General features: G+C 39.3%; 1 protein-coding gene across 8 annotated transcripts in view; it reads left to right on the top strand.

Annotated features, from left to right (window-relative positions):
* Window positions 1–21729, top strand: part of MCF2L (MCF.2 cell line derived transforming sequence like) — a 154326-nt gene that overhangs the window by 56576 nt on the left and 76021 nt on the right. The window contains exon 1 of one of the 8 annotated variants that reach the window (XM_015634534.3): window positions 1727–2891. The exons of the other annotated variants lie outside the window; for them this stretch is intronic. Within the exon in view, the coding sequence (XP_015490020.1) occupies window positions 2771–2891 (121 nt within the window). The 5' untranslated portion in view covers window positions 1727–2770. Of the gene's footprint in view, window positions 1–1726; window positions 2892–21729 lie in introns of those variants that run through there. 8 annotated transcript variants of the gene reach the window in all.

Raw genomic sequence — 21729 nt, forward strand, 5'->3', positions numbered from 1 at the left:
GAGCTTTTGTTATAGTAATGCCAGCATCAAGGGAAAATATTCAGATTATTTTCCTGGAGATAGAAGCTGCTGCTGTTTGGAAAACAGTGCATTACACCATCTGTTTCCTTCTGATTGCGCGCTACCATAGCCATTGTTGTGATTAATTTCTTTGCTTCTAGGCACAAATTTGAGTGCTTGAAAGAAGATTAAAAGCTTGTTTGCGGACAGGGATGTAGCTAATGGCTAGATTTCAGTAGGATTGTGGGTACTTACTAAGTTTAAGTCATCAATCTTCTGCATGCATTTGATATGTGAAGAAAGAAAGGAGAACATCCTTTTTCCTTGTAATAATCCTCTGCATGAATTGTTGGTGAGGTTTTCACCACGCACCACTGGTGTCATCACACAGTCCAAACACCACTGTGACAAAGAGTCACTTTTCATAGAATCAGAGAACCATTTAGGTTGGAAAAGACCTTTAAGATCAAGTCCAGCTATTAACCCAACACTGGCAGGTCCACAACTAAACCGTGTCCCAAAGTGTCACATATACGTGTTTTTAAATACCCCCAGATATGGTGACTAAACCACTTCCCTGGGCAGTCTGATCCAGTGCCTGTCAAATGTTTTTGTGAAGAAATATTTTCTAGTGTTCAATCTAAACCTCCCTGGTGCAGCCTGAGGCCATTTTCTCTTATCCTATCTGCCTCATTTTCTAGTGAGACTTGGCTGCTGAAGGAGGATGTGTGGTCTCATCCTTATCCCACTTGATTTGTCACAACAGGTCCCTAGGTCATGAGCCCGAAGTGCCCCAAATAAGTAGTTATCCTGCTGGGTAGGAGGGAAGCCCTGGCTGACAAATGGCCACAGGCATCTCCTGGTCACATTTGGTGCCTCCACTGGGAAACTCAGCAAGGAGCATGTTGCAGTGTTCTCCTTGTGGATGTTGCTGTTCCCCTTTATCTGGCCAGAACCACTGCTTTGTGTCCCCAGTGACAAGCAACACAAGAAAATACAGAATTTTGCCTAATATCAATGCTGTGACTTACCTCAGTTCCTCTACTGTTTGAACCCTGGGTATATACTACAGGGGCAGTGTGTATCCACCACTAGGCTGTTCCCATCCTTCCTTCCTGTGAATTTCTGGGTATTTAAGTAAGCTTGAAAAGCCTTTGATCCAGGACTTGTAGCACAGCTGCAATATGCAGTGGTCCATCTGCTTGATATAATGAATTTGTGAAAAAAGTGATATTTGCATGGAACTCATCTGTTCTTAATTTTTTAATTTTAAGATTGTCACATTTGTTCATGACTTCATATTGAAAGTTGAACCTTTTCCAACTATTCTCCTCTGTTAACGCAGTGTATGCAAACTAATATTTTGTAATAAGTTGTTTAATATTTACCTCAATGTCACTTAATTAAAGATTGTCTCTTTGAATTTGCTTTCAGAGTAATAGATGATACATATATTTTAAAATACTTCTTCAGGGTGATGTGCATAATGGGTTGTGGCAGATCTGTGGCCATACAGGACATAGTTAAACAGAATTAAGAGGAAAATCTTGACTGCCAAGTAAAGCAGCATTATCAATTTCCTCTCTCCTGCACTGAAAGAGACAGGGGGAGCAGACAGTGTAGGGTTTCCTGATATGTTTTGAGAAAGACTGGGATTCATTTCCCCTCCCTTCCTTCCTATTAGCTGTTTGTTAACTCCCAGGAAGACCCAGGTTTTTCTCGTAAGACATCTCTGCTCACATACTCTGGACACAAGCTCTGCCTTTGAAGGGCTCTGTGCAAATACAGGGGGAGTAAGAGGAGTTGTACTGATGGTGGGAGTCTAACTTTGGGCAAATGAACTGAAGAGGAGTTTCTAACTGACAGCATTGTATTCACAATGCTATTTTCTTTTAATTTGCTGGCATGAGCACAGCTCTTGTCCCTGAAGGAGACCAGGTGCTTGAGACAAAGTAGAAATGCAGCGTCACTGTGAGGTCTCTGTCTTCAGAGTGCGGAGCTGAGAACTTACAAGCAAGACTGTAAAGTTAAAAGAAGGACATTCAACTTGCCTTTCCTCAGGAGAAACCTCACAAGTTTCTTTGCAACAGCTGAACATCCCTCACGTTAAGGAGAAGGATGTGAAGAAGGAGGTGATTGTACCAGCTGCTTGGGATGAGCTCTGGCATTGGATCTCCATGCGCGGCTGGAGTGCATCGATAACCTGGGTGTTTTGTGGGGGCTTTCCTTCATCCTAAACAGCACAGGACTGTTAGTTTGGATATAGTTGTTTTGGATAAAGACCAGACAGTTCTGCACCTTTTTTTTATTTTCTTGAGATGTCACTTGCTAGTCTGTCCTGCTTGTGTGAGGAGCTGTGACTCTTTTATGCATACTGATGACACTAAAAGAAGACTGAAGCTGTAGCAAGATGTCCTGTCTGCTGGGTGCAGCATGGTAGGAACTGAGAGGGTGTTGCAACTTCATGCAGAAAGCATCTTGATATTTTCAGTCCATTGTCCAATCCTCCTTTTTCCTTTCTAGTGGAACTAGGTATTGGTTCCTGAAGAAAAGCATATACAATACAAATAACTGCACTGCACCCTCTTCCAGGACTTTCAACTGCAGCCTTTTCATCATTTTTGGTATCATCTGAATTTGACAAAGAAATTTCACACTCCATTGACATTTAAAAACAAAATCAGAGTATGTTTCAGTGTGTTAGAAGAGAGTAATTCTAAAGAGGAGATCTTTCATTTCCTTTGCTGAATAGTTTGGTGAAGATACACCCATGTCTCAACGCCGCCTTTTAAGGGAAGGACATGAAAGTCCTTTTAGGATCCTACAAAGATTCTTCCAAATCACTCATGGCAGAAGGCACTCAAGAAATAACCCACATCAAATATGTTCTGGTGAGGTGAATGTATATGTGATCCTATAGTGTGATGTGTGTGTACACAGAATGTTGCAACTAAATTTGGGCAGCATGTGAGTTGAATATGAGCAGTAAGCAGCCTGGGATTTGTGTTACTGATTTTTTTCAACTGATGATTCTTGCAGGCACAAGCAGGTTTTTTTTCTGAAGGTGTACTCATATAGGGATCCAGCAACTGTTACAGTTAAAAGATACAAAGCTTTATCAAGATCAGGTATTACTCATGATAGTAATTACTCTCTTTCACCTACTAGAGAAAAGCCTTATACCATGTTTTTCTTGCATTTCCAGGTGTATCGATTTGAAAGCTTTACATCAGCCCTCCTTTTAAATTCTAGAAGAACATTGCTTGAGTATTCCTCTCGTGAAAAGTATACCTATTTATGCAGAAGAAAATATTTATAACTGTACTCAAAAAGTCAAGAAGCCTCTGATCACATCTGTAATATACTAAATTTAGGACTTGCCACCACTTACTCAGTCTCAAAATCTGTTTCATACAGTACGTGTTAGTGTGACTGATAATTATATAATCTTTGTGTTTAGTAAACCTACATTTTGGGTTGCTTTTTTTTACTGTGAAATAAGTTAATCCTGACTGGCCAAGATATGATGAAGTAGATTTTTCAGTAATTAATTAAAACTTTATTGTTTTGTTTTATATACAGTGATCTATTATGATCTTTAAAAAAAAACTGACCTTTTTTTTTATTTTTTTTAAATTTATTTGGAAATCTACATCAACATAAACTAAGCTACTTTTGTTAATTTTCAAGGCTTTTCAGTATTCCTTTCTTTGATGTTGACATTTACTCTTTAAAAAAAAATACAAAGAAAAATGCCTTTCTGGTGATATTCTTTTCTTACACTTTCATTTGGACTATGCTCACTGAATCTTTTGTCATCTATTGTGTTTGGAATTAAAATTATAAGGTTTTTTTTAATAAACCTCTTTTTATAACTTATGAAATATAAAGATTTCTCCTTTCCTGACTTACCAGTTCTGGGCATTTGTGAGGCTAAGATTTGGTACTTTTAGAAGTTCTTACTAGTAAATTATTGAAATCTAACAATTCTATTCAGCTGAGACTAGAAAAAGTTTTGATGTAAATTGCTGTTAATAGCAGTAAAGAAAAATCAGGAAAAATGTAGTGGTATTTAACCATATGGAATGCCATTTTGTAAAACAAAACAAGGTCTCCTCAAATTTCAGTTTTACTTTCATGTAGGTTTCAACTATCACTTGGTAGCACTCACACTGCAGTCAAGTCCATAGTTTAGACATGAAAACCATTACTTTTACCAAATATTTATATTCATGTTTTTATGAGTTTCAAGTACCTGCTGGCCATTCATTAATGGATTTGAGCTAGTCCAAATTATAGGCAAAGCATTGACTACATAGGAGAAAACCACAAATTTAATACATTGAATACATTCTAACAGATAATATTCCTAATTTCTGCCTAATTTCCTTTAGACCAAGATCCTTAATATAAACCTTGTAATGCTATGCAATCATGTCTTACATCTTCCTTTCACTATTTAGAGGTGTGTGTATAGTCAGAAAACAGTAGATTCTGTAGGAAGCTGTCTGTTCTGTCTCCCACCCGGCTTTATTATTATTCCAAAACTCTTTTTGATCATGTGGCAGCCTTTTCTGTTTGAAGTCTTCAAGTATGCAAAAATTCTGTTTCCTTTCCTTCCTGTTACCCATTTTATGTTGACAGTAGGAAAGCAATTACAGGCTTTCAATGTTAACCTTGTATATCCAGTAAGAATTACTCCATTGTTTTGGTCAAAGCTGGTTTATGGCCTTTTGGACTGATACAAGCTTTCCCGCCTTCCTGCTAGCAAACCTCAGCTTTCAGTGGCACTTGCAGACAAACGTTACACAGAAGGTGGATCAAAGTTTTAGACTGCAGAAAGGGAGAGGTATTCCAGCCTGGGAACATTTCTGTCCTGTAGCTATGCTGGGTGAAATCACAATTCTGGCAGAATGTATTTCCAAAGTAAATGTGCTTGTGATTCCATGAATCCCATAATGTATGCACCTCTCTTCTCCTGTGACAAAGTTGAGCCGCTCTGTCCTGTTGTCCCAAGTCTCACAAAGCTTTGTTCTCTCTTCATTAGCATCTCTGCAAATTGCTGAGAGCATGTTTGCTTTGCTGTCACTTCATCTTTGCCCTGCACATTAAAATCTTTAATATAGAATATAGAAACTTTTAACTGAACAATAAATGTTCTAGTTCATATATTGATTTTGCATTACTTTATTTACCTTAATAAGGGAAGCTGGGCTGGCTTCCAGAGTCATCTTACTTCATCAAATCCATCTCTGTTTTATTTTCATTTTAACAAAGCAGGCTTTATTTACTTACAGCTTGTTGACGGTTGAATCTGTCCTCCTTGGCCTAATCTTCATTGCAGTGTTCTCTGCAGGTGTCTTTTACTCAGGGCAGGCTGTGTTGCCTTTATCTGCTCACCCTTAGCTCTGGTGCCATTTGCTCTTTGGAATGCAGGTGTTTGGGCCCAGGCTGGTACAGTGACTGCTGTGACACAGCATCGCGTTTTCTGAATCCATCCCTGACTCTGTATCTTCTGTGTGCTTCTTCACCTCTGACTGCAAGCAGGTGGGACAGCACTTGTGGGTTTGGGGAGAATTTCAGCCCTGGGAAGCTGTGGCTCTGAGCAGTTTTCTCTGGGGACACCCATCAGCAGAGGAGATTTTCCAGGGTGCTGATGTGCTGTGGCTCTTTGTGATGGGCATCCCAGCATAGTGCTCACAGACTGTGCTTGGAGAGTGTCCCTCTTCTCTCTGGGAACAGTAGGTCAGCTCAATCAGAGAGCTGTAGAACAAGTCTGGCAAGTGGAGATGCCAGAGACATCTGTCTTCAGTCTGTGCTGCGCATGGTATGGACGGGGAGTATCTTTGGAGGCATCCTGTAGTCTGCATCTTTTCACTGCGGATTCAGGTTGGTTTTCTGGCAAAGATGACTGACTGGAGGTTTAGGGCAGTTTGCTTTTGTGTGTAGTTCTAGGAGTGTGATGAATGCATGGCTGAGAAGACTGTCTGTGTCACAGAGTCCTTCCAATCCAAAGAAGTTCTGCGAAAAGGTACAGTGAGCAGCTCTGTAATGTGGGGGTCTCATACTAATAGGTTTTGTAGTGAGTCAGACAGAATTTGGTTAATCCATGACATGAATAATCTACCACAAAGAGTGAAGAAGAGTCTAGAGGAAAAGCACTTCTGCATCATCTCTGTCAGCCAAGGGGATGCAGGTGGGGTACATATTTTCCTGAAGCTGTATGAGTATTTCTGTTGGATATTGGGCGTTTTTGTAAGGGGAGAAGGAGTTAGCTTATGGGCAGGCTAGCAAAATGTGTGGATGCAGGAAATATCAGAATGAACACACAAAAATAGCAGAAATGTTTAAGTACCTGAAGACTTCAGTGCAGTCAAAGTCTGCCTGGACCCTGTGCAAACACTAACATTTCTGGTCAGTGTTAAAGTCTGCCAAAACAATTTCATTACTGTTAGTCCCCACACTAGATAGGTCCAGATGTGTGGGACGGTGTTTACTGTTTGCTGCCTTCATGCCTTTGTTTGCTGGCTGCATAAAGGTGTTTAAAAGGATTTCATTTGAGATTTTGGGTTTCTGTGCTTGAGACTTTGATTGACCTGTCCTGCTTGAAATGTTCTTGCACTTTCTGGATCAGAAAGACGGAAAAAAGCGTTAGATGTGAATCTATAGCAGAGGTTATAGTGAGTGAGCAATTCAATATGACTGTGAGCAATTCAGTTCACCTGTGAGTGAGCAATTCAATATGACTAGTTCCAGATAGCATTGTGAATATCTGCATGAAAAACAGTTCTGCTTTGCCTTGTTAAATCCTAACATGAGCAAAAATATGCTAAGGGCTTATGCTTATATATACAGTATCAGACTCTGGGTGTATCAGCAGTCTGTAAATATTCAGGGTGGGGTCACGAGGGGAGAACACTATAATTAAAAAAGATAATTACAAGAACAATGGCATTAGTGGGGGAAAATATATTTGTGAAGTCATCTTGTGCCACCTGTTGTATTTATGGAACAAAGTTCAGGTAATACAAAAGCTCTTACCCTCTTGGGACAGTTTGTTCTGAGCAGGAGAAGGGAAAAGTGGACCTCTTTCTTCTCTGATGATGAATCAGAGAGGAATTTCAGTAGCAGAAATGAAGAGTTATTATTTTTTCTCAGAATGGTGTTCATGGCTGGACTTTGTAGCACAGGGTAAGTCGGCTTAACTTTTAATAACTCCAATTGTAATGCAAATGTAAATGTAAACAGACCTGTGTAGTCTGCTAAGTCAGGGGTGTGTAAGGTGTGTCGCTTGGGGCTGTGCTCTTGGGAGTATTTTAAACATGTTTTATATGTGCCAAAAAATCCCATGTATTTCAAGAGTTTTAATATAAACTTTTCTAGCTCATTGATTCTTGAAAATACACACTGTCATAAAAAACACATCATTGGAGAGTCTGAGTGGTAAATGGTAGTATTTGGGTTGTATTTAAAAAATCTTTTTTCTAAAGGAAGTAAAACATCAGGTATTTAAATTTTCATAGAAGGTTTTTATAGACTTTTTTTTTTTTCAGATAGCATTTCTCAAACTTATTACCATTTAATAACTGTGATGTACGTAATTGATTTATGTGGCTCAGACAAATCACTTGGTGAAAAGTGAGCACATCAGCAAAACTGGTCACAGCTGACATCCTTGTAAAGACAGGAAAGGTCCCAAGTGGGATGTCCATCAAACGTGAACTGTTTCTCTCCTGAAATAATTTTAAGAGCATCATCATACAAGTTAATAGGGATATGTGTTCAGAATATGTTTTCTGATAAAAGAGGTTATTAAAATTCAGACACCAATTCAGCAACACTGGCAAATGTTTTTCTTCCTTCACTTAAGTGTCTGTATTGACCTGTCCTATAAATCTGATGGACTTTAGATTCCTTTTTTTTAAACATTTTTTGTTGGTTTTTTTTATTCTAAAAGTTTTTATTCTTTGTGTTAAAAAGTAAAAGTGGAGGAAATGCATTATTTGAGAAGTGTATTTTATAATACAGTAGGATGCATGCTGTGATAGAAGTAGAAGTATCTAAAAAGCATGACATTATTAGCAAATTTGTGAGATTGGTCTCACTCAAGACTCCTGAAATTTCTTATTATGTCCTATTTTTTGTGTTAAAAAAAAGTGATTTCAATACAACTACAACATTCTGAATTGCACTGTTGGCAAAGTTACTATTTCCAAATTTTTGGTGCCTTAATTCAGAAGAAAGAATGTTACTTTTCCACCTGTGTGCATGATAAGGAAGGAAAACATTTTGGGATACTGCAATACAGACCACCACTTTTAGGCTCCTGGATGATGATTCTTCCAAGAAAACAAAGACTTTTAGAGTCTCTCTGATGAGCAAGAGACAGGCACACAGAACTGAGGGCAATACAAGGCTGTACCTCTAGGCTGCTCTTCCATAGATGCACACTGAACTCCAGGAGCCTGCTCCCTTGGACCTTTTTAGCCTCTCTTTTCCCCTGTTTGCTGAGATTTAAGCTGTCTTTGAGTTTTCTTACAGGGAACAGACCTATTCTAAGGGCTGTTGTGTGATGTTAAGGGTTACACATGTGAATGGAGGAAAAAAATGTGAAAAATAATTCCATTACTTCAGTACATGTAAAATGAAAGTTCAATTTGACTGTGCTTCAGATTTAACCTCAGAAAGTTAAATCTGACTGTGCCTTTGACTCTTGAAATGGGGGAAAAATGTCTTCTTGACCATTAGTGCTATTTGAAAAGCCCATTCAATTAGAGGGAGTAGCTATAGATGACTACACCATAATAGGCAGTGAGCTAGTAGGAATTTATATTTTTCCTGTTTTCATGGCCACTGAAGAATATATGGAAAAAATAATGCAATAGTGAAAAAAAAGAAGTTGCCCTGATCAATAATCTGAGAGACTCTGCCCCAAGAATTTAGAGTAAAAATAACTTGCTTTTCTTATACTTTTTCTTTTCCACATGGAGAATTGTCGACAAGTAGATATTTACTCTCTGGGCAGAACCAGTCCTGGAGGCAGGATGTAGCTTTATTTACTCCCTTTATCTTCTTCATTGTTCTTCCGAGAAGTTGCCAATCCCATGTGCTGTTGCAATCTGTTTAGGTCTGCTGAAGTCATGTTTAATAGTTTGCAGTATTTCCTCTTATGATGTATGCTTACAGTGTTTAATGAAATCCCACATGATCTTCAAATTAACCTCAGAGGTTAAGCTTACCTGAAAATGTTGAACACACATGGCCTCGTGCAGAAGCAACCTAAGCTAAAAGTATCAAAGTTTATTGTAAGATTTCCAGCACTTCCTGACTAAAGCTAGCTCTTGTATTTACTTATTTAATCTTATTTTGGAGCCATTACATCTTCTTCTAAAGCAGGAAGCAGAGATCAGTGCAACTTTTGTGTTTTTCATTTCTTGCTCAGTGATGTAAAAAAAATCCCAAAAAAGATTTTATTTTAATCGGCAGTTTATCCAACATCACAGTTTGTTTTTTGCACTTGGACTCGAATATGCCATGAAACCTTCTGCAGTCTTGGTTGCTGTTTCTTTTCTGAAAATAATGGCCAAGGGCTGCTGACAGCTCTGGTTTTCACATATACTTACTCTTCATTAGTATCTGTCAGCAGCCTTTGCTGTCATTGACTGTGAGTTTGTCAACTTGCACACAATTCAGGATGAAGGACCAGGCTGTTGAGTAAGTTCATTCTTTCCTTTTGGAGTGAGGCCAAGGAACTAACTGAAGGACCTGGGAATTTTCTGTACAGGCTGCTGCTTCTCCCTTGTTACCCTCCAGGTGGAAAAAATAGGAGATTTTTCCACCTACAGTGTTGACAACATGCAGTGAATCTCAGCCTCATCTAATTATTATCAGTCTTCCCCTTCTTTGTAACTTCAAAATTTCTAGTCAACTCTGGAGCTTTTTTAAATAGAGGTCACAAATAAGTGAGTCCAGGGACCAAGTTCGATGAAGCTCCTCAAGGGCTCAGTGGGAATGGCTTGCAGTTGTCTTTTAGTAAGGAGTTTGGTCCATTTAGCAAATCATAGTAGTTGGTGGAGCAGTTGGGAGGGAGTAAAGCTGTAATTCCAGGTGTAAACAGTTAGTCAAGAATACACTTTTAAAAATTGTGTCCAGTACAATTCTCATGAAAATTTATCCTAGAGTTGTCCTGGATTGCAAAAGCTCTTGTGATATGTGAATTAACTACAGTAATCTGAATTTGGACAGGGCTATATTCTGAGAACCATTAGGAATTTCAAATGGACAAGCTTAATTGTTGCTTAGTTGTGTTAGGGATGAGTAGTTCTCTGAATGATTCCCTCTCTTGATTTATTTCTCTGAAAAATCACCTTAGAAGTATGTGACATATAGTTTATATGATTCTGTGGTAGAGAGCTAGTGGAAGAACTCATTGATCTGTGTCTTTTGGCCTTTGGGGAAGGAGCTACTTGCTTTTCAGGCTTTTATTTGAAGGAAAGATGCAATATATATTGCCTTTGTTTTTGTCTTCTTTCATGAAACACAAGCAGCTTGTTTCACGCAGTGAGTCTGTGGAGCAGAATACCCACTAGTACCTAAGACGTCATGACTAAATAAACATTTTCTCTGCTTTAGCCAAGCACTTTCCTAATTCTTACCATCTTTGGTGGATTCCAAAGGTGTATATGAGAAAGTGGATAGGGATCAATATGTCCGTTGTTTTTAAAGAGAGATAGGATGTGAAGAATTCAATATGTTGCCTCTATCCTTTTACATTAGAGAAACTTTATCTTTCTAATGCTGTTTGTTACAGCTGCATTTTTGAAACAGAAACTAGAAACATGTCCTTCTGGAGAGAACACAGCTCTCCAAGTGTCATTTGAAACTCTCTAGCTTCTGCCATCCAAATCTCTAGTAGTGCCTTCAGACATTTTAATTTGACTGTGCATGTGGGGCACAGGTAATGATTTGTGTCATCTACCATGATGGCTATCAAAGACTGTTTGAGGACTTCAGGTGCAAGTACAGGTGGTGTCTACTACTTTCAGTGTGAACTTTTCCCCTTTTGGTTGATAGCATTTGACCTTGATTCTTTCTCTGATTTTTTTTTTTTTCTGACTTCCAGCTATTGAAAATGATGTTCTTTGTCTGCAAGGTAAGCTGTAATAATAATTTTTGCAGATGTTGTCATTTGCCTTTAGAGAGTTATTTAGGGCTCAATTATTTGGGAAAAAATTTCAAGATTCCAAGTTTTTTGGGGTGTTCTAAGTTGGTTAGCCTGCTCCCAAGTATGAATAATGTGCACCTCCAGTTCAGCACAAAACCAACCTCTGCTGCTACATTTACTGAAAGCATTAAAGGAGGTTTGCTGCTATCTACCTTTAATATTAAAGCCTAAAAACATAAGAACTGTCTTAGTAGCTCCCAATAAAGCCTGTTTCTTTGCCTTTGCCTAAAGAAGGACTTGGGTGTTTGGCCCAGCACTTGAAGTTTCTTTCTATATTCAGTTGTCTAAATACAGATCAGACTGTATGCAGAGAACTTGAGTGTGTTGGGAAAATCTGTAATGAACTTCAGGTTCTGGGGTGTCAGGAGGTTTTTTGGGGATCGTGTGCTTGGACTCAGGTAACAGCTTCCTCCCTGAAGATGCCTAAGCTACCATTTGGCAGTGTTTAATCCCTAAATAACTGGAATTTGACTGGGGGTTTGAGGATAAAAGTCTTACAGTCACAAGAGCTATGGATCCTCCACCCAGTATTTCCACTCTGGCATGCTTCCAGTGCAGAAAAGAGAAAAGGTATTCCCAAGCCCATCTTATCAGATGGGGTTTCAGCCATTTGCCCGGTTTCAGGTCACCTTAGTTTATCCCCTTCAGTGTTACAAAGTAACCCAGCATATTTTTTGGGAACAAGGAGTCATAAACAGAGTAATAACAACTGTTTTCCACATTAGTTTGCTTCCTTCTCTCTGTTACAAAACCCTATTATTATTATTGTTTACATTTAAACAATGAGAATGCTCTGTCCCCTCTCCCAGCACACGGCAGCCTCGAGCCCTTGTGGTGCCCAGGATTTTTGTGGATGCTCTATAGCCCAGTCATGGTAGCGTGCTGCTGCCCTGAAGTCTCCTCTGCAAACAATGGGCTTGTTCACTCTTGAATAGTTTAAATTTTTTAAAACAATTTCCTCTATGTGACCATGTTTATTTTAGAAAGGAAAAAACAGAGGTTGCTCTTGTAACCTGCAAAAAGCACTGGTGCTTCAGGGAGAGAAGACATGTTTTGGAGCACAGTGCCAACAGTTAAGCAAGTGAGGGGAGGCAATATGGTATAAAATAATAATATAAAAGCAGAGAAAACGTGACAAAGTAGGCTTTGGGTTGCAGTGTGCCAAATTGTGGAGTACACCAGAAATATACTGATTAGCTGCCAATCTCTGCTGTTGCATGGGAGGCAGTGGAACTGCTGCCACAGATGGGAACAGGCTTGCATTAGGTCTATTTCTCAGCACTTAGGCTTTGGTTGCTGGTTTACAGCACAGTGCTTGATCTAAAGACCTCCTTGCAAGAGGGGTATTTACACAAGCTCTTTATCAGCCAGCTGCTGGTGGCTGCACCTGTAAACCTTTAATGCCTGTGAATTCACCCCAGCAGGGCTGGCTGAAGCTAAATACCACTCAGCTGCCAGGAGGTGCCAGGCAGATAGATGCATGTGCTTTTGGGCAAGCTCAAAATAGAGATCAGTTTTTTCATTCCACCCAGGTACAATGAGAACTTCTTTCTGCTTGCCTGAGGAAGAAAACATGAAATAAGCTCAGTGAAATGAAGGCTTTTTGTTGTTGATTTGTGAAGGCTAATATATACTGTTGTCTGTTTGTATCTGAGCTGCTATTTTCTTCACTAATTAATAAAATAGGGTTATTAAAAATAAGATGTGCATTGGTTTTTTGTGCCCTAAGGAATTGCATGTAAGTAACAGCAGGGACTTGAGTATGTGTTATATGTAAGCCATTTCAAATTCTTTCATAGCACAGGAGAAGACGTTCCATTGAAGAAAAAATCTTGAGAGCTGATTTCCAGAGACTCAGAAAGGGGAAAAAATGAAAAAAACCTTAAACCTTACTCCTCTAAATGCTCTGAAGAAGTGTGTACAAGATATTTCTGAAAGAAAAGTTCAATTTCTTGCCCTGAAACTTCCCTCAAAAATATAGTTCAGCAAATAAATCCTCGTTGGGAAGTGGGGGTACTTTTGATAATATTTCTTTGCTGTTGTTCTGTTTGTTTGAGGAGAATATTTGGTTCTTTGCTGATTCTCTGAATTGGTTTCTGCATTTTTTATCCTTGGTATTGAGCATCTGGTGTCCTGGAAAGGTGTCTGGAAGAGTTCAGCATTGGCTGAACTGCTCTAGTGTGAGGCTGAACACAGCACAGTTACAGGATGTGGAGGCTTTTGGCAACAGGCATAAAATCTGTCATATCAAAAAGACACTGCTAAATACTTCAGAGGTGGGCTGTAGGATGAGACCTGAACTGAAGAGGCCTCATTTGCTGCGACCGTGGTGCAGGGAACTACAAAGAGTGCCCTCACCTTTGATGCACTTGCCTTGTGCTTTTTCACTTAGTGCAAATACAGGGGTAAGAGCTCAGTTGAAATTATGTTGAACTAATCAGGTACGCACTTGGTAAGGCAGGAGCTGGTGGAAAATAAATGCATTTTTTTGCAGAGTCAACAAGAGGAAGAGCAGAAAGAATGGCTGGGAGTTGTGCCTCTGTTGTGGCTTACACTTGTGAGATTCATGAGAATTAGTTCAGCTGCTACATGTGTCAGAACAGGTGGAATTTGCTCTTTGGCCTTCATTTCATCTTTCTTTACATCTCCATTCTCCTTATGGAAAGGAGAAGAAACACGAAACTGTTTCAAAAGCCTCTTGGGGCTGAAGCATTTTCCCAGAACTGCAGATGCAGGGGACCCCAGAAGGGTTGCTTTCTGTTAATTGTGACATCCTAATTGGTGGAGGTTGGGGAGGTTGATGTGGTGGGCTGCCAAGTTTATATAAGTTCATGTAATTACATGGTTGGCACATCCCTTTCTGTTATTGCTCATCTCAAAACAGTGTGAAGGTTTTTAAGATGTGCTGAAAAATCTGGCCTGATGAGAGGCTGATGCTCATGAGCCACCCTTGGCAGAGGCGGGGTTTTGTTGTGTCACACCTGGGCCAAAAGCAAATGCACTAACAGGGCAAGGAGCAGGCTGTGATGTGGAAAATGAAGGTAATGCTCCTGTTGAAAAGCTTGTCCTCCACACTGCTTTCCTGAATGGGCCAGGAAGCATCCCAGGAAACTGGAAAAGAAGGAGAATGTCTGTTGCTTTAGGTTGATTAAAATCGCAGGGACTGGCTGCTTTTTCAATCAGGTAAGGGCATAGGCTTCCTGTTTGGATCCCTGTTTGGAGACTGGAAACTGGACATGGTTACAGCTGCTGTGCTGCACTTGTTTATGGATGTTACAACAGCTCTATGCAAGCTTAGATTTTTTAAACTTATTTTAGAGAAGTGGCTCATTAAAGGAATCTCTGCCTTTTTAAATAATATGTTACTATTTTCTTTAAAATCCTGCATCTACAAAATAAAAAAAAGTCAAGTGTGATTTATGTCATGTCTTTTCACAGAATGCAACTCCTGTGAATTTACCTCTTTTCCACTGACTAAATTTAACCAAGAATATCATGCTGCTAAGTACAAGGGATAAGATATTTTGTTCTCTCGTTGTAGTGAGACTTTCTTTCTTTAAAGGAAGTGAATTTCTGTTGAGAACCTAAAGCAATTCTCCTGGTTGCTTCTCCAGAAGAAGTCAATCTGTTTTCTGCTTCTTTCCTTTTTGATGAGTGAAAAATGGTCTTGTGTTTTGCTGATATTATGTTTCTTGTTGTCTTGAGGAAACTGTGGGGCTTGTTGAAGCCCAGAAGGATGAAATAATTGACAGTGAGAGAAATTGAGATACCATTTTGGAAATATTTAAGCGAGGGGAATGGTGACCTTTGAGGATTGCTCAGTGCATTTGCTTACATTTTTTTTCACACTTTTCCCATGTGTGGGGACTTTGTGGGTTGCACAGCCAGAGACAGCTTGCTGTGGTGTGCATGCCTAGGCCACAAAAATTCCAAGTCAAAACCAAAACTGCCTTGATAAGTAAGGCATTTTTATCCTATCAGTTATGTAGCTTTTACCATTTTCAAGTGTAATCCCACAACAGTGTGGGTCAGATTTATACAGTGTAAGAAGGATTTCAGGTTGATGGCCCATTCTGAAGAATTTTGTTTATATTTGCCAATCTAAGATGACAAGTAATGATATGATCTCATAACCAGATTTTTTTTTTTATTCCATTTGAAGCTATGAGTAATCCTTCAGTACTGAAATATCACAACTAACTTGTCCAAACCCACCCCAGCTGATTATTTTAGAGATGTGTTGGAATGAATATTTTTTAGCTCTTAATTTTGCGTCAGATCAAAAGCAGGTCTCTCTTCTTGGCTCTCTGTCCTGTTTGCTCTTTATGGATTTTCGGAAATGATGATTTCTGCAAATTTTCTTTTCCTTCCTTTGTAAAAAATCGTTTTGTACCCTTTTCCTGTGTTCATCAGTATTACAGGAGCACACAATATTTTCTTTGGAACCGGTTCTCCCACAACTTTTGACCTGAAAGTTTTTCTGTTACCCAAGTATCTTGTTCATCTGGGGAAAAAAAAAAGATTCTGTGTACTTTAAGAGTCATAAAAAGAGTTTCCTATTGCTGACAAAGTTTTATTTTATACTTTGGCTATAAATATATTTGTGATTGTGGCACAACACTTCATCAGTTGTAATGGTCTCTGTTGGTTTTCCCTGCTTACTGAATTAATATTCTTACTAATATATGTGTTTCAGAATAAAAAATAAACCTGTTTTTCCTTTCCTAATTTTAATTCCTGTGCTGCTTTCATCATGTGTTTCTGTTGGTATTACTCAGTGTTGAGTTCTCCTTTCTTCTGCCACTAAACTACACATCCATTTTTTTTCCACTTCATTTGCTTCTTTAATCCCACTGCCAGTATGAAAATGGATCTCATCCTCTTGAATTTTCCAAATTTTAGTCCTGCCTTCTATCCAAGCTCAGCTGTGATTTGGTTTCCACCTTGAATTACAATTTTCAGTTGTCATCAGACTGCAATCTCCCACCTCTGGATTTGGAACACCACTGCAGAAACCTTAGTCCCAAGCCACAAGTCCTCTTTTCCTCACACAGTGCAGTCTGGACAGCAGCATCTCCGTGTAGGCACTGCTGTTCTGGGTACTGCTGCTGCTTGTGAAGTTAAAAAGGTCACATCCTTTTCTTTGTTGGCTTTGCAGCTGTGGACAGAGGGAACTGTCACTAAATACTGCAGGATAAAGTGCTTACTACTAACTCATGTGTGATTAAATTAATCCTGAAAAAAAAAGTCCAGTTCTTGTGTCTCTCTGAAATAAGAAACCTTGGTAAACCCTACAGCACAGCCAAGGAGAGGCCTATGATTAAAGACTTGTGGGGAAGCTTGTTCAGAATGGACATGTAAATAAAAAAATTATAAACTGATTAAAATTCAGTACACAGATCACCAGAAAGATGTAATTTTTAAATTAGAAATTGAAACAGATGTGTGATAACTGCATTCAGTGGCCAGGCTTCTGCCATGGCTTTGGGGGAAGCCCCAAAGAGTAGTCATGAGGCCAGAGAAGTACCATCCTTGGTAGGGTGTTACTCTGCCTTGAAAATCACTGACATGTTCTTTTGCCTTTTGTTTTACTTCTTAGCCACCTGGTGTGAAGGATGTGTAATCTTCAAGACTTTGAAGTTTATTATTGTCTTACAGAGCAAAGTGTACTTTTAAGATGTAATTTCTCAGCAGCTTTCCTTATGTTTTTTCCAGGCATTATCTTTTTGAAAGATAGTACAGGGTTCAGTCTTTTTATTGAACAGCATCCTTTCCTTTTAAGTGCTCCAGCAACTATTTGTATTTACCAGCATGCTTGTTTTCAATAGAAAGAGTATATTTCTTCATGAATGGATGTTTTAATTGGGGTTTTTTATTGTTGTTTCCTGACCATGATTTTTGATCGGTTGTACTTGCTTAAATTTAAGTTTGGAAATCATGCAGAGATCATTTTTGATGACTTAGCATCCAAGCTGAAAATTGCCAAAGCAGTTTCAAAATGGATTAGTTTTGTTGCTGTGTGAAGATTTAACAAGCTGCTTAGTATAATGGATTAGTAGAAACATTCATGTTTGTATGTGTGTGTTTATGTATAATGGGTGTATAAACTAATTTTAATCCTTGGAATCTTTTGATGTAAACCAGACAGAAGAGTAAATCTTGAGTGCTTGATCACTTCAAAAAGAACAAAACTTCTTTTGCATCCATTCTTTGAAAAAAACACCAGGAAGGATTAGAAGAAGAAAATGAATGGAGCTTTTAAATAGTCTGGTATGCTAAACTAGAAGCCAACAGATTATGCATCAAATTGCTCCATGTCTCCAAAACTCCACAAATTTATAAATTTGCAGCTACAGGTGTGAGTTAGATATATTTTGCTAGGGTTTTGGTTTTTTTTAGAGTATACATTTGCATTATACTAAGGATGATGCTATAAGGATAGCTGTTGTCGTGCTGAATACAACATTATTTTATTGGTGTGCTTTTCACTAAGTACAGCATCCTTAATGGAAAAATATGTTTAGTAATTATATTTTACTGTTGAACTTGCCAGACTTTAATATCTTTTACCACAAACACTGCCATCCTTATGCTGCACACTTCCACATGCTTTATAAAGCAGGTACAATATCTTGTATATTTAAACCATAGTCATAGCTTCCTTCTCTGGGTTTCATAAAACTAGGATAACAGTCTTTAACCTCAATTGGCTTTGCATCCATCCTTTAACAGCTTCTCCCACAGTGTTTTCCTCAGTTCTGCAGGCTGGAGCCTGTCACTCACATCCCATGCTGAGGTGGGAGGGAGAATTAACCTGAGTGCTGAGCTTGAGTGGAGTTGAAATTAATTTCTTTGCATTTATAAATACATACTCTTGTGCCCACCAAGATTTTCTCAGGAGGGCTCTTGCTTCTTTGTGTTTTAATAGAGCTTAAATTTTCCCTAAAGTCTTCTTGCTAACATGCATGCCCACATAGCATAATTTTCCTCTCCAGTTCTATTTTAAGCTGTATCATGGAAGCCAGGGAAAGGTTTTATGCTTCAGTGCTCTTTCTTTCTGCTCTTCTCTGAGATGCACAACCAGGAATTCAGGTATTGTAACCATAGAGCAAACATTTCCTCCACACACAGAGTCCAAAATAGAGTGCTAACACAAAAAGCCATTTGGTTACTGCCTGGAACCCTCTTTTACCAGAAGAGTGTTTCCTAAGAGCCTGTAGTATCATCAGCCCATCTTTCTGTGCAAAATGGAACTGCTAGGGGAAAAAAAACACCTTTGCCTGAACACCTTTTAACCAGGCATCTGAAACTGAGTTCCACAGAGACATTGTGGGGTCTTCTGTCTCTCCAGCAGAAAGGGGGGCAGGTTCCAAGGCTCCTCCAGAGCAAGAGCTGAGCTCTCTCTATGTACTTTTTCTTCACGTGTGTTGCTAAGTCTGAAGGCACTGGTCCCTAAAAGTGGGAGGTGAAGTTGTGCCTTGTTGGTCAAGATTGAAAGCTAACAGAGTTGGAACAAGTGCTGTATTTTGGTGCTCTTAGCCACAGACATTATTACATTGATCAATCTGGGAAAAAACTCACACTCCCTGGAAGTGTTCAGGGCCAGGTTTGATGGAGCTCTGAACCAGCCTCGTTGAAAGGTGTCCCATAGCACAGGGATTGGAACTAGATGATCTTTTAGGTCCCTTCCAACCCAGACCATTCCATGGTTCTACAATATATGTAGCTGTGGGGTTTGGAGATCTAAGGCTAGGAAAGAATAATCTAAGTGGGAGCCTAGAGGATGGCTGTTCCATGTATCTATTGTGCTAATCCAAGAAATTAAATTGTTTTTAAACTACTACTAGGTTTTCACCTGAATGACTAATTTCACTGTTTTCTCTGCTGTGAAATCTGAAGGCAGAAGCCTGTTAAAATGTGATTGTTGTCTACATTGGGTACAACATGAAGGGACTCTGGAGCAGTCTGTGTTGATTAATACAAGGATTTATAGTTCCTCTCAATCTTGACAGTGAGAACAAGCACAACCAACATGTTATACATCATTGTTTTTCTTCTTTTACATTCATGGAGGGTTTTTTGGTTTTGTATTTAATTTTTCTTAAGGAACTAGCCAGCTTGCAAAAGTATCAGGTTCCTCAATCTTATTGTGTGAATCTAGGTGGGAGTAATTCCTATCTGGAGAAGGGTGTAGCTCCTCTTTTTCATGGTTTTAATCTCTGAAGGAAGGCTATAAAACTTCCTCTCCCTCTCTATGGATGTTTGGAAAGTGTCCCTGTGTCTGCTTTATCATCTTTTATTATCAATTAGATAATAAGGGTTATACTTCCTGCATGCTGTGCTGCAGGTGACACCAAGCCCATGCCACTCCTAACAGAAGTACCTGGTCAGCCAAGCATATTGCAGTGGACTCTCTGCCCACTGTTTGATACCAGCCTGGTGCTGTTAAGTAAGAAGTTAATATCAGTGTGTATCCTTGCATAAGGTATCTGAGACTGTTCTTCCTGGAGCCGTGCTATAGCGAACAGCCAGAAATAAAAATGCTGTGAAGTGTGATCTTTGTCTGAGGAGTACAAGTCATGATACTGATCTGGGAGCACGCTCCACCCTGTGGGTTAGGTGGCTGTCCTGGAAAGGAGGGAGTCTGGGCTTGGAGCCAAGACATAGATCCTGTGTCTGACAGCACAACAGATGCTGTTACCTGATCTAAGAGAGGTCACCTGCTCCATCTCAGCTTTCACATGTGAGAGTATTTACATGACTTGTGGGAGTGGTGTGGAGACTCATTCACTATCTTTTAACTCTCTGCACAATCTAATGTGCTAATCATTCATAAAATACAGAAGAGCTAAAAGTTAAGTAAAATATTTCTAAGGAGTGTCACTTCTTTTAAATCTGCTTTTATTTAAAAACAGATAGTGCTTACAAAACTCTTGTGTTTTGGCTTACTACAAAACATACTGACCCCAAAATGAAATAGCAGAATTCAAAATAAATTACAATGATTATATTCTTGAGGTCACATATTAATATTGTGCACTGAATAAACCTGTTTGTATAGATGTAGGTTTGTTAGACTACATCTGACTAGTGTGGGATTGCCAACAGTTCCTGCCCCATGGCAGATGATTGGTGGGAACAGAGATGTGGGGCGCTTCAGAAAATAACCTCTAGTGTGGTCTGTGAGTGACCTGGGTTTGTTTTGGTTTTCTTTTATGGGATTGGTTGGAGGCTGGGAGTGCTGATGCAGAAATGGAGCTTTTTTCCATCTGCAAATGGGATTTTGTGAACAGATGTAACCATCAATTCAAGCTTTTTATCCTCGCTGTCCTCTTTCCTTGACCTCTGTTGTTGGGAGAGGACTCTTACCACACTGTGAAGTGAAGAAAAACAGTCCATTTGTTTTCATATGGCTGTTGCTGTCACTCGTGCTCCTTGGCTCATTCTTTGTGAGTCTGAATGGCTGATAACTAATCTCAAGTGTATTAATTAACAGCTAGTCTGTCACTGAGCAATTACTTGAAAGGATCAGGCAAAGCAAGTCCACTCAGCATTCAAGTCTTTAAGATCATATGGAATACTCCTATTTTAGTTTATTTTGTCGTTTGTTGCCTTATTTTCCATTGTCTTCTTCATAAGATTTCAGTGTATTTTCACCTGCAAAGTCACATTAGTAAAATGCCTTTTTGTCACCTCCTTCTGCTTTGGGTAGGCTCCTTCATAGGGAACAGGTGTTTGATGGGTTTCCCACCAAGGAAAACACCCCAGTTCAGTTCTATTAAAGACATGTGGGTGAGAATTCCCTTACAAACAGGAAAAGCTGACTGTATTTCTGGGGAGCTTTCTAGCTAAAGGTACATTGGAAAGAGGGCATTTGTTCCTTGGGCAGTTAATTTCCCTGTGTGGAGTAGGGCTGAGTGGTAGAAAAAGATGATAATGCTAGATTTACTGTACCATTGTTTGTTAAAACTAGAGCTTTTAAAGGGAGGGTTTTTTGACAAGGCGCATTTAGGATTAATTTTTTAATGCATTCTTACTCTGATAATGTTGGAACAGTGCATGTGTTCATATTTAAAGCAAACAGCTTGCATCTAATGCGTGCCAGCGCTTTATGCAGGAAGACAAGAAGTGGTAGCCAGCAAGCCCTTCGGAGGACCTCTGAGCCTGCTGACAGGCACACTTACTCTGCATGTAATTTGAAGAAAGGCATTGTGCCCCCAGTGGCTTGGCTTCGAGTGAAAGATGGAGTTTTGCGCTCTCATTTTGCACTGAGGATGAGCTCACAGATAAATAGGTCACTGTCCACGGAACTATTTTGCTCTAAATCGATTAGAAGCAACATGACCTTAAGCCTGATCTCCTTGCTCTACAAAGATATTGCTGAATTGTGGCTGCTTCTGAAGAAATGCACAGGTGTGTCTAGTGTTTAAAATTTTGTTAGTTGCTTGATTGTGGGTCAGGCAGGAACTTTGCCAGATAATGTTTTCCTACTGAGGAAAATGGGA

Source organism: Parus major, chromosome 1 (assembly GCF_001522545.3).
Source record: "Parus major isolate Abel chromosome 1, Parus_major1.1, whole genome shotgun sequence".
In the NCBI taxonomy this organism is placed as follows: Eukaryota; Metazoa; Chordata; class Aves; order Passeriformes; family Paridae; genus Parus; species Parus major.